Here is a 16,303-nt window from a genome sequence, read left to right as displayed (position 1 = left end):
ATCCTCTGCTACTACTACTACATATCCTCATACTAATCCTCTGCTACTACTACATATCCTCATACTAATCCTCTGCTACTACATATCCTCATACTAATCCCCTGCTACTACATATCCTCATACTAATCCTCTGCTACTACTACATATCCTCATACTAATACTCTGATACTACTACATATCCTCATACTAATCCTCTGCTACTATTACATATCCTCATACTAATCCTCTGCTACTACTACATATCCTCATACTAATCTGCTACTACTACTACATATCCTCATACTAATCTGCTACTACTACATATCCTCATACTAATCCTCTGCTACTACTACTACATATCCTCATACTAATCCTCTGCTACTACTACATATCCTCATACTAATCCTCTGCTACTACTACATATCCTCATACTAAGCCTCTGATACTACTACATATCCTCATACTAATCCTGTGCTACTACTACTACATATCCTCATACTAATCCTCTGCTACTACTACTACATATCCTCATACTAATCCTCTGCTACTACTACATATCCTCATACTAATCCTCTGCTACTACTACATATCCTCATACTAATCTGCTACTACTACTACATATCCTCATACTAATCTGCTACTACTACATATCCTCATACTAATCCTCTGCTACTACTACTACATATCCTCATACTAATCCTCTGCTACTACTACATATCCTCATACTAATCCTCTGCTACTACTACATATCCTCATACTAAGCCTCTGATACTACTACATATCCTCATACTAATCCTGTGCTACTACTACTACATATCCTCATACTAATCCTCTGCTACTACTACTACATATCCTCATACTAATCCTCTGCTACTACTACATATCCTTATACTAAGCCTCTGCTACTACTACATATCCTCATACTAATCCTCTGCTACTACTACATATCCTCATACTAATCCTCTGCTACTACTACATATCCTCATACTAATCCTCTGCTACTACTACATATCCTCATACTAATCTACTACTACATATCCTCATACTAATCCTCTGTTACTACTACATATCCTTATACTAATCCTCTGCTACTACTACATATCCTCATACTAATCTACTACTACATATCCTCATACTAATCCCCTGCTACTACATATCCTCATACTAATCCCCTGCTACTACTACATATCCTCATACTAATCCTCTGCTACTACTACATATCCTCATACTAATCCTCTGCTACTACTACATATCCTCATACTAATCCCCTGCTACTACTACATATCCTCATACTAATCCTCTGCTACTACTACATATCCTCATACTAATCCTCTGCTACTACTACATATCCTCATACTAATCCTCTGCTACTACTACTTCATATCCTCATACTAATCCTCTGCTACTACTACTACATATCCTCATACTAATCCTCTGCTACTACTACATATCCTCATACTAATCCCCTGCTACTACTACATATCCTCATACTAATCCTCTGCTACTACTACTACATATCCTCATACTAATCCCCTGCTACTCTACATATCCTCATACTAATCCTCTGCTACTACTACATATCCTCATACTAATCCTCTGCTACTACTACATATCCTCATACTAATCCTCTGCTACTACTACATATCCTCATACTAAGCCTCTGCTACTACTACATATCCTCATACTAATACTCTGCTACTACTACATATCCTCATACTAATCCTCTGCTACTATTACATATCCTCATACTAATCCTCTGCTACTACTACATATCCTCATACTAATCTACTACTACATATCCTCATACTAAGCCTCTTCTACTACTACATATCCTCATACTAAGCCTGTGCTACTCTCTTGCAGGCGTTGGATGGTCAGAATATCTATAATGCTTGTTGTACCCTCCGGATTGATTTCTCTAAGCTGGTGAACCTCAATGTGAAGTACAACAATGACAAAAGTCGTGACTATACACGTCCAGATTTGCCGTCTGGGGATGGGCAGCCTGCGTTAGATCCAGCGATAGCTGCAGCGTTTGCTAAGGAGACCTCCCTTCTAGGTATGCTGCGGACACAGTGCCGCCCTGCGTCTCTCCCCCGGCTGACGTTGTGGCGTCCCGCGTCTCTCCCCCGGCTGACGTTGTGGCGTCCCGCGTCTCTCCCCCGGCTGACGTTGTGGCGTCCCGCGTCTCTCCCCCGGCTGACGTTGTGGCGTCCCGCGTCTCTCCCCCGGCTGACGTTGTGGCGTCCCGCGTCTCTCCCCCGGCTGACGTTGTGGCGCCCCGCGTCTCTCCCCCGGCTGACGTTGTGGCGTCCCGCGTCTCTCCCCCGGCCGACGCCCAGGTTAGGGAGCTTGGCCTTATATAGTGCTCTTCTCTTGGTACTTTATAGCAATGTTCTGTGTGCTGAGAGATTCACCTAATATGGTGGTGTGCACGTCTGCTTACATAGAGGATGATGTAAGCCATTCTGCTAATACTCACCTCTGAATACCTTGGGACGGCTCCATTTATACAGCGTGGTGTTATTGTAAACCATTTCTCTCATACAGTATATCAGTGTTCAGAGATGGCTGCAGGCCACCGAAGAGCTGTACAGGCACTATCTCGGCCTCTCCCAGAAGCGCTCATTACATCCTCATAGTCTTTTCTACACTGATGCGCTAACAATTGCAGCGTTCAGGCGTACCGAGAAAAATTCTATCTATTCTTGAGTCCTTCATTCCTGATTTTTATTATCCACAGTGCTAAAGGGTAAAGTACTGCAGCCAGGTAGAAAGTGGCAATAGTTGGATGGTGTAAATGATACGCCGTAGACGCTGCTGCTGGCAATCCCCTCCACATGCAGGATAACGCCAGGGCCGTGTGCCTCACGTTCTAGTCTCTCCTTCATACTGCTTTTGTAGTGTTACACTAGTGTGAAGAGGGTTCTTGCTGGGGGTCAGGGTTCATTTGAGCCTTTCTATTTTACAGCTGTTCCTGGTGCATTAAGTCCGTTAGGAATACCAAACGCCGCTGCTGCTGCGGCCGCCGCTGCCGCCGGCCGTGTTGGCATGCATGGAGTCCCAACAGCCAGCAACACTGTTCTCCTTGTAAGCAATCTGAATGAAGAGGTCAGTGACACACAGTCCTTTTACATACAACAAATCTCACACTTCTGATTTCTTTTACTTTTTATTTACAACATTTTTATTTCATTATTTGCAAAGACCTTTTACACTAAAGTCTATAGCTAAGCTGGGATTGTACAGCCATAAAGTTTACTGCCGTCAGGTGGTCAGGGCTGAAACTGAGTGCTGGTTCCCCCCGCCGGCTCCCTGTCCTGTCCTGGTTCCCCTCCCCCCCGACAGCTCCCTATCCTGTCCTGGTTCCCCTCCCCCCCCCCCCCCCCGGCAGCTCCCTGTCCTGGTCCACCCCCCCCCCCCCCCCCCCCCCGGCAGCTCCCTGTCCTGTACTGGTTCCCTCCCCCCCACCCCACCCCCCCCAGCAGCTCCCTGTCCTGGTTTCCCCCCGGCAGCTCCCTGTCCTGTCCTGGTTCCCTTCCCCCCCCCCCCCCCCCCCCCCAGCAGCTCCCTGTCCTGTCCTGGTTTCCCCCCGGCAGCTCCCTGTCCTGTCCTGGTTTCCCCCCGGCAGCTCCTGGCTTTATCCTCCCCCGTATCTGTCCTTACCTTCCTTGTATCAGTTCTTACCATGTTTCTTTCTCTCCTTTTATATTTTCTTTACTTCTTTTTGTTTGTTCTTTTAATCTTTATTATTTTTTTCAAATTTGTATCAACTCTAATACGTTTTTCTTTCAAGGTTGTTCCAAAGATTTTGATGAAGTTTTCTCTCTCTTCCTGTCTTAGTAATCTTATTCTGTAGAGTATCTGGCCATGCTCTCACCTTCTCTGTGCTGCTGTCTCTATCTCTCAGAGCTGTCTCTTCTCTCCCAGTATCGCTCTCCTCCTTCATTTCTGTCTGGATGCTGAGTATACTGGAGTGTGGCAAGTCTGAGGACCTGTGTTCCCGATGGCTGTGTTCTCATGTTCCGTTTCCTGTCTTGCTATGTTCTAGATTATAGGGGAGACACTTGCTGCCCTCCAGGTGTTGGTTTTTGAGGCTTTGATCCTGGAGTGAAGCAAGTTGTCTTCTCCCTTGTCACCCCGTGTTGGGTCCTGGTAAGCCTAGGTGAGGTGTATGGCCGGTGAGGTGTCTCGTAGGTCTCTGGTCCGTGTCTCGATCTGCAGCCAGCCATCACTCTCATCTCCGAGCCTGCCATGCTTTGTACCCTGTACGGCCTCTATGGCCGCCTCTACAGATAGCACTGTAACCTCTATGAATGTGACTTTTTTTTTTTCCCCCCCATATTTTGTCTTGGATGACTACATTTTAGTTTTTCTTGTACTGTACATAAACCAACCATTATTCTGACCAGACTCCTGCATTTCCTTTGTACTGACCTTTTATTTTATTTTCTCCCCACTTTTTTTTATTTTGTTCTGCATCATCTCCCTCCCCTCCCCTTACATCCTCCTCTTCCTCGTGTGTCGTGTTCTTCCTGTTTCTTGTTGTTTTTTTTCCCATATTCTGCTCTCACCCCTTTCCCATCTTACATGTCTGTCTTTGCCCTCCCCGTCCACCCCCCCTCCTCCTCCTCTTCCCCCTGTGTTCACGCTTCTTTGCTTGAACAATATGTTCCTCGGACCAACTTGCCCCAATTAACTGCCTTGAACCATGATCCATGACCACCTTCACCATTCTGCGGGATCCACCCTCCGTTATGGATGATCTGTTCATCTCCGCTCTTCCTCGACTCTTCTCTCTTCTTGTCTTACGCTGCTTGCTCTTCTCTCCTTCTAAAGATGGTTTCGCCCCAAAGTCTGTTTACCCTCTTCGGTATGTTATTGTTAGCACTATACTTTTATTATTTCATTTTTATTTCACCTTTAATTTTCTATTTTATTTGTAGCTAGCACTTTGGTGTAATTTTCAATAGTAATTAATTTAACTTATTTTTCTTCAGTTGTTTTTTTTTTTTTTTTTTTATTGGTTTTTTGTTTTTCTTTTTTTCCTTTTTTTTTTAAGTCTCCATAGTCACTATTATTTAAATGCATGTAAATTTTATTTTGCATGGTCTTTTAATTTGTCATTCACATTAGGTTTGAGGGTATATGGAATATATATTCTTATCCAGAATTCACTGTTGAAGATCTGCTCTCATTCTTGTGTATGTTAGGCCTGGTTGAATGGTACTTTTGGTGTCTGGTTGTCTCATTTGACCTTTCGATTCTATAGTTGCCGACCAAACTCCTATTTGCTATTTACATTCTGTTTTCCTTTTGGCTCCTAATAAAAGGTGTTTATGGCGATGTGCAGCGCGTGAAGATTTTATACAATAAGAAAGACAGCGCTCTTATACAGATGGCTGATGGCAACCAGTCACAACTGGGTAAGACGTCCTATTGCATTAAGCACATGGGAGATTCGCCACAAGCAAAATTATTACACGTTGTGTTTATTTGCTAAATGAAAACCTGTTATTGTGAACTCTGGGCGTTCGGTTTGTCCTCAAGTTGTGAAGTCTAAGGTGAAGAAAAGGTCATTGAGCGAAGTGTTTATGGTGACAGAGATGAACCCAGAAGAGTTCAAAAATAACACTTAGGGCTCTATTACATGGTGAGATTAGTGTGTAAAAAAAAATCATTATATTCCAACTTAAGCGATAATCCTTTCACAGGCGGCGATCAAGCGACTAACGGAAATTCGTTCATATGTTGTGGATCTTTTGAGCTGACCATAAAATCATTAACCCCTTGGCGACAGAGGCACATTTATGCCCCCACAGCCTGGGCTTTGGCACAAACAGGGGTAAATGAATTGCCTGACTGCACAGAGGAAAGTAAGAGACCCCCAGCAATCAGGTCTTCAGTCTTCTGATGGCAGATGACACTGATCCCTGCTATGGCCACAGGCAGGCTCTATCAGAAGATGGAAGATAACACTGATCCCTGCTTTGTCATGGCCACAGGCAGACTGTTATAGTTGCAGATAACACTGATCAGTGATATGGCCACAGGCAGGCTCTATGTAATGATCACCGATAACACAGATCCCTGCTATGCTATGGCCACAGGCAGGCTGTATGTAATGATCACAGATAACACTGATCAGTGCTATGCTATGGCCACAGGCTGTATGTAATGATCACAGATAACACTGATCAGTGCTATGCTATGGCCACAGGCTGTATGTAATGATCACAGATAACACTGATCAGTGCTATGCTATGGCCACAGGCAGGCTGTATGTAATGATCACAGATAACACTGATCAGTGCTATGGCCACAGGCAGGCTGTATGTAATGATCACAGATAACACTGATCAGTGCTATGGCCACAGGCAGGCTCTATGTAATGATCACCGATAACACAGATCCCTGCTATGCTATGGCCACAGGCAGGCTGTATGTAATGATCACAGATAACACTGATCAGTGCTATGGCCACAGGCTGTATGTAATGATCACAGATAACACTGATCAGTGCTATGGCCACAGGCAGGCTGTATGTAATGATCACAGATAACACTGATCAGTGCTATGCTATGGCCACAGGCTGTATGTAATGATCACAGATAACACTGATCAGTGCTATGGCCACAGGCAGGCTGTATGTAATGATCACAGATAACACTGATCAGTGCTATGGCCACAGGCAGGCTGTATGTAATGATCACAGATAACACTGATCAGTGCTATGGCCACAGGCAGGCTGTATGTAATGATCACAGATAGATAAAGATCACAGATTGCACTGATTCTTCTATGCTATGGCATAGCAGTGATAAGTGTATTAAATCTAATGTATTAATGTAAAAGTCCACTAAGGGGACTTAAAAAGTGTAAAAAAAAAAGTTTTAAAAAATGTCCCAAAGCCCCTCCCCCAATAAAATTGAAAATCACCCCTTTCCCATTTTATACATACAACACTTAATAATAACATATAATATACCGTAGCGTGTGTAATCATCCAATCTATTAAAATAAAACAATACTATTCCCACGGGGGGGAACAAAAAGTGATAAAAAAAACGCAGGGACTGCTTTTTTTTTATTTTATGTATAAAAAAATAATAAAAATTGATCACGTCTGATTTAGAAAAAAATGTTACTAATAAAAACTAGAGATCATGGTTCAAAAAATGACTCCCCATACGACCCCGTAGATGAAAAATAAAGAGTCACAATACGGCCATTTTAAATACACCTGTTTGCAATTTTTTTTTTTTTTACTGCTAATAAAAATAGTAAAACATTAGAAAACCTAGTAAACCTGCATATCGCTGTGTTCAGATGGACCTATAGAATAAAGAAAAAATGATAGTTTTAGCGTAAAGTGCATTATGTAATGGAACCCCCCAAAATTTGCGGAATCGCATTTTTTGACCCAAATTCACCCTATAAATGATATTTTGGGAGTTTTGGGATTCATTTTATGGCAGATTGAAAGATGGTGTTACAAAGTACACCTGCCCTAGGGGGAAAAATAAGTGTTATGGGTCTTAGAAGGCGAAGAGAAAGAAACACAAAAGCTGGCCCGGTCCTTAAGGGGTTAATGCATTTTAGAAGTCTTTGAAATACATATTGGACAGCGGATGTCAGCAGTATGGATATAAGGCAAGCCGGACAGAGCTCAATAAAGGGATCAGTGCTCTACACTTTGAACCTTTAGACGTAATTTACATTCTGAGCTGCTGACACTTAGATGTGGTTAGGACAAGGAGATATGTGGCACCTTCCATGTATCTGTCAGGGCCGTCACAATGTAGAAAACGCCTCTATTCTATACATTGAAGTCAGAAGATTTCCTGAGATCCTAGTAGATGCTGGATACAAATCTCCAGCAGATGTGGTTGGTAATTCTCCAGTAACTGGATGTAACCTGCCTGCTATATACATATATATATATATCTGAACATATAGATACACCCAGCGCAGATAATTATTGGGTCAGTCAGAATAAGGAGGGTCAGGATTATATACGTGACAAATACCTGTATAGAAATCCAGCTGGAAAGGTGAATATAACACTTGCCCAGATGCCGATATCAATGGAGTTCAGCCGAAGTCATATCCAGCTTTTATGCAGTGTAGAGAAGTTGATCAATGAGAAGAAATCTTCTGAACTCGGCAGATGCTCCGGCCGGTAGCTCTGCACAGAAGTTCACACAGTCAAGTTTTCCGTGGCAAAAAGTGGGATCCTGAGTGACGTCACTCTCCTTAGGTGTGGATCCTAGGGCAAGGCAGAAGTTATCCTATGCATTTCAGTGTACACGGACACCTTCATCAGGGCCTTTATAGTGTCATCAGTCTGGAACCTAAATTACAGCTGACAGATTCCCTTTAATGATCTGGACTATTTCTGCTATATATGTGGCAACTAGGCAACTTATGATCAGCACAAAAATTTGGCAAAGTTACTGTATGTTGCTTACAAATTGGAGATGAAGAGCTGGGCACCTCATTGAAGTGAAGGGGTCATGCAGTGGTTGAATGGCACAAGGAAAGGAATTGCCTTTGCAGTGCCAATGGTTTGTCGTGAGCAGAAAAATCACCATTTGGAATGAATATCTGGAGATTTTAGTCATGCAGAAATAACAAAGGCAAATAACAAAGAGAATCCCATGCCTGCCCCTCTGGCAGCAGGAACAGCAACTGAAACAGATCTGACCCTGATGAAGATTGGAAGGATGTAGATCTGATATGGAAGAACTGGAGGGACAACCGCCTTTCCTCAATCAGATTTAGATAAACTGCTAGCTTCTAGACTTCATGAATGGAATTGTGATTGACACACCACGTTAGCTGCATACTATCTTGGTTCCTGCACTAATGTCTTATTATGGAGATAGATGGTACACATGTTCTCGATTAATGGAGGCTAGCCAAATCATTTTGAAAGCTGACTTGTCTTGCACATTGGTAATGCAAACCATCTGTTCCATGGGATCACGAGTTTGGGATGAAACCCATGCTTCTATGAAGTTAAAGGGGTATTCCAGGAAAATGGGGAAGTTAAAGGGGTATTCCCTATCCACAGGATAGTGGAATATAGGAGATCGCAAGGGATCTGTACGCCCGCTGATCTTATTATCTGGCCCCGACTTCTGTATTATGAATAGAGCCGAGGGTACGGCATGTGACCTTCGGCTCTTTCTATCACTCCATAAGAATGAATAGAGCCGAGTATGCTGGAAGAGCGCTGTACTTGGCTCTTTCCATCCGCTCTGTAGGAATAAAAAGAACCACAGGTCGTGTGCCGTACCCACGGCTCTTTTCATTACACAGAAGCCAGGGCCTGATAATTAAATCAGCGGGGGTATTATCAGTGGAGGGACTGGCAGAGGCAAAGCGAGGGGAGAGGAGGATTAGTCGGGCAACAGAGTTAAGGATAGACTGGAGGCGAGCAAGGGGGTTAGTTGAAGGCCAGAGAGGAGGATGTTACAGTAGTCCAAGTGGGAGATAATGAGAGCATGGACCAGCAGTTTTGTGGAGTCAGGTGTGAGAAAAGAGCGGATTCTGGAAATGTTTTTGAGGTGAAGGCTGCAGGAGGTGGGCAGGGCCTGAATATGTGGTTTAAATGATAGGGCAGAATCAAAAGTGACTCCTAAACAGCGGACTTGGGTTGCAGGAGACAGAGTGTAGCCATTGAAAGTGATTGAAAGATTAGACGGCTGGGTGGAGTGAGGTAGGGGAAAGATGATTAGTTCTGTTTTGTCCATGTTGAGCTTTAGAAATCAATAGAAGAAGGAAGATATGGCCGACAAACACTCTGGCATCCTGGATAGCAAAGAGGTGACATCCTGACCAGAGAGGTAGATTGGTGTAGATGTGGCCAGAAATATAGGTGGAGAAGAGGCCCGAGGACAGAGCCTTGGGGAACACCAACAGTGAGGGGACGAAGAGAGGAGGTGGTGTGGAAGACACTAAAAGTGCGGTTGGAGAGGTAAGAGATCCAAGAGAGGGGTGAGCAAGTTGACACCAAGGGATGAAAGAATTTGAAAGTTGGTTAACTGTGTGGAAGGCAGAAAGATAGGTCAAGGAGAAGGAGCACAGAGTATCGGCGTGAGGCTTTGGCAGTTAGCAGGTCATTGGCCACTTTGGTTAAAGGGGTTGTCCGGCGAAAAAAAATTATTCACAGAATAACACACATTACAAAGTTATACAACTTTGTAATGTATGTTATGTCTGTGAATGGCCCCCTTCCCCGTGTTTCCCCCCACCCACGCTAGACCCGGAAGTGTGGTGCATTATACTCACCGCATGTCGTGTCGTCCACGGTCTCCGATCGTCAGCAGTGACGTCTTCTTCGGGAGCTTGGCGGATCTTCCCGAGTGCCGGCCGCCCTCTGCAGCGTCATCCGAAGCTCAGCCGCGATTGGCTGAGCATAACTGTGCTCAGCCAATCGCGGCTGAGCGGCTGATGACGCGGCCACGTCATCAGCTGCTCAGCCGCGATTGGCTGAGCACAGTTATGCTCAGCCAATCGCGGCTGAGCTTCGGATGACGCTGCAGAGGGCGGCCGGCACTCGGGAAGATCCGCCAAGCTCCCGAAGAAGACGTCACTGCTGACGATCGGAGACCGTGGTCGGCACGCGACAGGTAATGTATAGCGCACCACACTTCCGGGTACACGGGTGGGGGTGGTGGGACACGGGGAAGGGGGCCATTCACAGACATAACATACATTACAAAGTTGTATAACTTTGTAATGTGTGTTATTCTGTGAATAATTTTTTTTCGCCGGACAACCCCTTTAAGGAGGTTTCTGTGGAGTGATGGGAGCGGAAGCCGGATTGCAGGGAGTCAAAAAGCGTGTTGGATAAAAAGTGGGAGGATAGTTCAAGGTAGACATGTTCCAGGAGTTTTGAGGCAAAGGGGAGAAGTGAGGGGTACAGAGGTCAGACCCTCTGTGATCTCCTACTTTTCCTCTATCCTGTGGATAGGGTAGAAGTTGATTTTCCTCGAATACACCTCAGAAGATAAATGGAGCATTTAACCCAGGTCAGCTATCTACCAGTTACCCTGGTGCCTATGATGACAAAAACCCATAACACAATGAGACGGTGGCCTCTCGAGTCGAGGACGTGGTTGGTACAACATACGACCGAGATCACTGATCGATCAACTTCACGCTTATCTTCTACCGCTTCACATTAAACACGTTGTTGTAAAAAGGGGTCGTGATGTAAGTGGCTTCCAGTATTTAAAGGACAAGTTCAGGACACTGAAAAATGAGGTTAAATGAAGGCTGGAGTTTTTATTTTCCCCAAAATCAACAAAATAATGCATGATGACCTTCAGAGCAAAACTCAACCATCTGAAAGCTACAGCTTAGGAGGCATTAAGAGCAACATTTCCTTGGGACCAAACGAGCGAAAACTATGGTGAACTAGTAGACGACATGCTTAAAGCATAGGAACAAAATGGCTGCCGAATGTCATTGAAAGGCTTTTCTTACATTCCCAACTTGACGCTTTTGCCACTCAATTTGGTAAATATTAGGGACAGGCATGGAGAGCAGTTCAACAAAGATCTCTCTAAAATAGAGAACAGATATCAAGGCTGATGGAATTCCAGCATGATGGGGGCAACTGTAATGAAGCAAATCCCTTAGGTAGCTCAGCAGTCTGCTTATCAGCCGGCTTCCTTTTAACTCCATGCTGCTGGGAGAAGTTTCCCAGGACTGGATCCAGCTGTTCCAGGCATCTGGGAAGGAGCAGCATGGAGTTAAGAGGCAGCAGGCTGATAAGCAGACTGTTGAGCTACCGAACCGATTCACTTTATTATTACTGTAAATTTGCTCATCTCTAGCCCTGGGCCTCGCTCCAGGCTGCATTCACACGTTCACAGATCCGGGATCAGGGACCATTTTATAGCTCAATGCTTTCTATTGGTCTATTCACACGGTCCGTTTTTTTCACGGAAGTAGATATCCGACTTCATCCACGGACCTTGAAGATCACTGAATGTGTGAATGCAGCCTAACTTTTTAATTCAATAAAATTTTCATTAATACATGGTTAACCACAAAAACTTTGTACATCAGGTATTACTCTTTCTGTACAAACCTGTTTAATGCTTTCAGACTTCTTCATTGGTTTTTACTCCGGCTTTGGAATACACACACTCTCGATTTAGTTAGGACAAACTTTTTTTGTCCAGCAGCAGACAGAATTTTTTTGTTGCGCAGAGTTATTTGGGGGCCCCAGCAGTCGGGCCACCGCTGATCAGACTCTGGATAGGTGATAGGTTTATAACTTCTTGTTCTTGTACACAGCTTGGATAATTCCTAGTGTAAGCACACAGGGTTTTATCTACCTACATTACAATAGGACAGCCGAGCACAGTGTAAACAGACATGAGGAAGCCGATGACCATTGTGTGTGTTCTTTTGGCTTGCACCTGGCATATTCTTTTATATATTATTGTTTTTTCCTTCTCAGCTATGAGTCATCTTAATGGACAGAAGATGTATGGAAAGATTATCAGGGTTACATTGTCCAAACACCAGACAGTACAGCTACCTCGAGAAGGCCTGGATGATCAAGGGCTAACAAAAGATTTCGGCAACTCTCCTCTACATCGCTTCAAAAAGCCAGGCTCCAAAAACTTCCAGAATATCTTCCCACCATCTGCAACGCTTCACTTGTCCAACATTCCGTAAGTAATGGCGCATAGTGGGACAGGGCCCAGCTCGCACCTAGTCACGTGACCCCCCTCCATAGGTCACATGAGTCATTGCTACTTTGTTTTGCAGTCATCAGAAAAAATGATAGAAAATGGACGACTTTTTAATCTGAATCTGTTTTTCTCCTGTAGACAAACCATTACTGAAGACGACTTGCGCACACTGTTTACCAACACTGGAGGAACTGTGAAAGCTTTCAAGTTCTTTCAGTAAGTTCTAATGTAATATAATTTGTACATTTTAGGGGGAATAAGCTGGCGTCATAGGAGGGTGGCGTCCTCCAGCTTAGTAGCAGTCATTTCCCAGCATCGGGAGACGCAAGGTTTTTTCTCACCATATGCTTCATGTTTGAGGAGGACTTATCCACACTTGTATTTCCAGTAAGCTAACAATTCTGGAGTAGATTCCGCAGAACAGTATGTTGTGCTGATCCTCTGTTGTTCCACTTAGAGACACAGAATAAATTCGTTCCCAGTCTTTGTGTGAGGGATTTGTCAGTTTTTAGACAAGCCCTGACTGGGGATTCTTGGATATCGGTGCGTTTCTAGGAGATAGGGCTGAACTGCACTCCATAGAAAGCTTTCTATCCCCATACGGTTACTTGGCGTGCGCACGCTCATACATCACACGCACTATATGAAAATAATAAAACCCCTCCTTGGCCCATGTCTCCTGAATATTTCTTTGTATGACCAGGAGAGGAGAGTCTCTTTGAGGATAGACCATGTGGATGATGTCTTGCAGGTATTGCCTCCAGTTTGTTCCCAGATCTCGGGAGCGCGGGCTCTTTGAAGCCTCCACCATTCCTGCCAGTTTTTCTCTCTTGCTTTTCTGTATTTGTGTGGGCTTCATGGCTCAGCGCTTAGAGGACTGGCCTTGTAAACCAGGGGTCCGGAGTCTCTGCTTTCTAACCAAAGTATAGGATTTTAGGAAGACATGGGGAAGTATTAAAATAATAAATCAAAAAGGTGGAATAAACCTGCAGGAATGAGCACTCAATGGACAAGGCATCTTACGGGCAACTAGACTGTATGTATGACATAAGGAGAACCGCTTTGCTTTACTAGAGAGACAAGAACTAAGAAAAGCATAAGCCTACGAGAGGTATGAAGAGTCTGGAAGTGTAATGGATAAGATAGAAGGTCTTTGGTCACCACATCTTTACAGAGTCCACCATGTCAGATCATTACAAACTAACAATACAGTAAATGAGGCTGTATAAACTTCCTCCCAAAAAGCAGAAAGGAAAGTAATAAGTTGAACATGCCAAACAAGTCATATGTACCCAGAAAGGTACAACTTGTCCCCTGAACAAGCAGGAACCCATATGGGTAGATCTATAGATAAATAAGCAAGTTATGACTCGTGAAAGGTGACAAGCTAAAAAAAAAAAAAAAAATCTGGTGTGTGCCATCTAGGTATGGCCGTCTGCCTGTGCTGTCGAACGTATTTGTAGTTACATTTGACCTAATAAGTGCCGGTCCTTAATACGTCCCCTTTATATATAGGTACGTCACAGATTGGGACTGATTTTTGTTTTTCTTTTCCCTTTCTGATTTTTCTGTATCTAGGGACCACAAAATGGCCCTGCTTCAGATGTCTACTGTGGAAGAAGCAATCCAGGCGCTGATCGACCTCCACAACTACAACATTGGGGATAATCACCATCTGAGGGTTTCATTCTCCAAGTCGACCATTTAAGTAGAGAGGGAAGAATGAGGGAAAAAACAGAGCAGCGTCTGGTTTTATTGCATTGTTCAGTGTATTGTCACCAATAGACTGTTCAGAAAAGTGGGGACCAGAGTCTATTGTGTTTCTCACTCTCGTATCATTCCTTGGTTGATATAAAGCGCAGTTAACATTTAGCTGTGGCTCGTACATGGTGACTAGGGAAGACAACTGTGTTTGTTTCCATTTCAACTTTTTTCTTTTTCTTTCTTTTATCCGTGGACATGTGCCTTATAAAATGTGTACTTTCATTTCCCCCTTAGTTGTTACTGTTATAGAAGACAGCTGAATCATCATGGGCACATTGTTACGTGTGTATAGGTTCATTATACACCAGGAGATGTGGAGAAAGGTTAAAGCTTTGCCTCTTCCACTCACAACCACTTTCATTTACCCTGTTTCCCCCCCCCCCCCCTACTCTTATTTGCCGCCTTGTTGTTTTTATCTTTTTTTTTTTTTTTTTTTTTCTCTGTTAAATTTGCAGGATTAGAATTTTTAGTTCATTTGACATTGAGAGAGATCCCTGAAGTTTTGACCACACTATATGAAATTTTGTTGTTGGGTCTTAACCTTTTTGTACACTCTTGTGAGACGTATCATCTAAATGTCGGCACTAAAGTAACGTCTTGTTTGTGGCTGAATATTTTCTGTAGTTTTTTGAAGTTGACATGACTGATGTGCATTTAACTCTATATTGCCATCTTCTGTTTGTAATTCTACTTGGATATAGTTGTGGATTTCTGAGCATGTGCAGACTGGTCAAGCAATTTCAGAAACCGCTGCATGTCTTCTTACTATGGCAGGGAGCGCCTTTGACAGATGAGGAGAATAGGGGCAGTTTATGACAACTGACAACCAGGTGGGACCAAAGTTTATGTGCCTTTAGTCTTAATTTTTCCTTGCATTGTAATATTATGTTTTAATAAAAAAAAAAAACTTCAGAAATATTTTGTATTTAGAACCAGACCTGACTTATAGACATGGCTCAGAATCTACCGTGAACCTAAGCGAATGGCTCTGTCTTTTCACCGAGCTGCTCGCTTCAGTTTTGGGACAAGTACATTTTTTTTATTGATGTATTTGGGTAAAATCCATAGATTCTGTTTATGTAGGAAATAAATGGTCATGTATATTTTCTATTAGTTGAGTTTTTACATCTTTAGCAATGTAAAATTCAGTCTAGTTTGGTTGCGGCACAATTAAAAATTAATTTTCTAACAAAGTTGGAAGGTTTGACGGTGGTTTTGATTTCATCTTGTGTGTATTCTGCTTACCTCTGTAGCATGCTCAATAAACACTTCTGTAGCTCTGTATTCTCTCTTCTGTCTCTCTCTTGCTGCCTCTTCTTTCCTCAGCTCTGTTCTTTCTACTACTATGCTTCTAATTCCACACTTCTCTGCCAGGGTGCCAAATACTTACACACAACTCAATCGCCAGTGGAGACTTTCATAGTCCTGAAGTTGCTGAGAGTGAGAGGATTGAGCCGGGCGTCCTGCGCTGCTTCTGCGGCCTTTATAGACATCACGTTTGTTGGTCTTGAGTCACTTTACATCTATTGGAATAAAAGTAGTTAATGTGTTGTCCCTGTAATATAAAGGACAAACCTCAACTGCAGCTAATCCCCTCCTAAACAATAACACTCGAAGTTAAACTCTGATTATAATTTTTTATTTTTTTTTGTACCATTCGCACCCACATTCTTCTGGTTCCCTTTTGTCTTTGGACTATGGATATGTATAGGAGCTCTTTCCTGGCTTGGTGTATGACCATCTTTGTACAGTGCAGTTAGTGCTTTTCCCTCCATTAGTGGTAACTGGATCCAACCTTCAGAATGTATGGTGCCTCTGGGTTACTTGGTGTACATCTAGCA

At 43.5% G+C, this 16,303-nt stretch overlaps 1 protein-coding gene across 3 annotated transcripts in view; it reads left to right on the top strand.

The window, feature by feature from the left end:
• Positions 1 to 15,655, top strand: part of PTBP2 (polypyrimidine tract binding protein 2) — a 52,730-nt gene extending 37,075 nt beyond the window's left edge. For all 3 annotated transcript variants that reach the window (XM_069967722.1, XM_069967723.1, XM_069967724.1), the window contains exons 8-14: positions 1,843 to 2,038; positions 2,951 to 3,090; positions 4,819 to 4,852; positions 5,313 to 5,405; positions 12,461 to 12,677; positions 12,837 to 12,914; positions 14,277 to 15,655. In XM_069967722.1, coding sequence (XP_069823823.1) covers positions 1,843 to 2,038; positions 2,951 to 3,090; positions 4,819 to 4,852; positions 5,313 to 5,405; positions 12,461 to 12,677; positions 12,837 to 12,914; positions 14,277 to 14,406 — 888 coding nt within the window. In that variant the 3' untranslated portion in view covers positions 14,407 to 15,655. The remainder of the gene's footprint in view (positions 1 to 1,842; positions 2,039 to 2,950; positions 3,091 to 4,818; positions 4,853 to 5,312; positions 5,406 to 12,460; positions 12,678 to 12,836; positions 12,915 to 14,276) is intronic.
• Positions 15,656 to 16,303: the final 648 nt, after the last annotated feature.

Source organism: Dendropsophus ebraccatus, chromosome 4, assembly GCF_027789765.1.
Source record: "Dendropsophus ebraccatus isolate aDenEbr1 chromosome 4, aDenEbr1.pat, whole genome shotgun sequence".
Lineage (NCBI taxonomy): Eukaryota > Metazoa > Chordata > Amphibia > Anura > Hylidae > Dendropsophus > Dendropsophus ebraccatus.
Note: the sequence above shows the minus strand (reverse complement) of the source record. Positions and strands in the feature narration are given on the sequence as shown.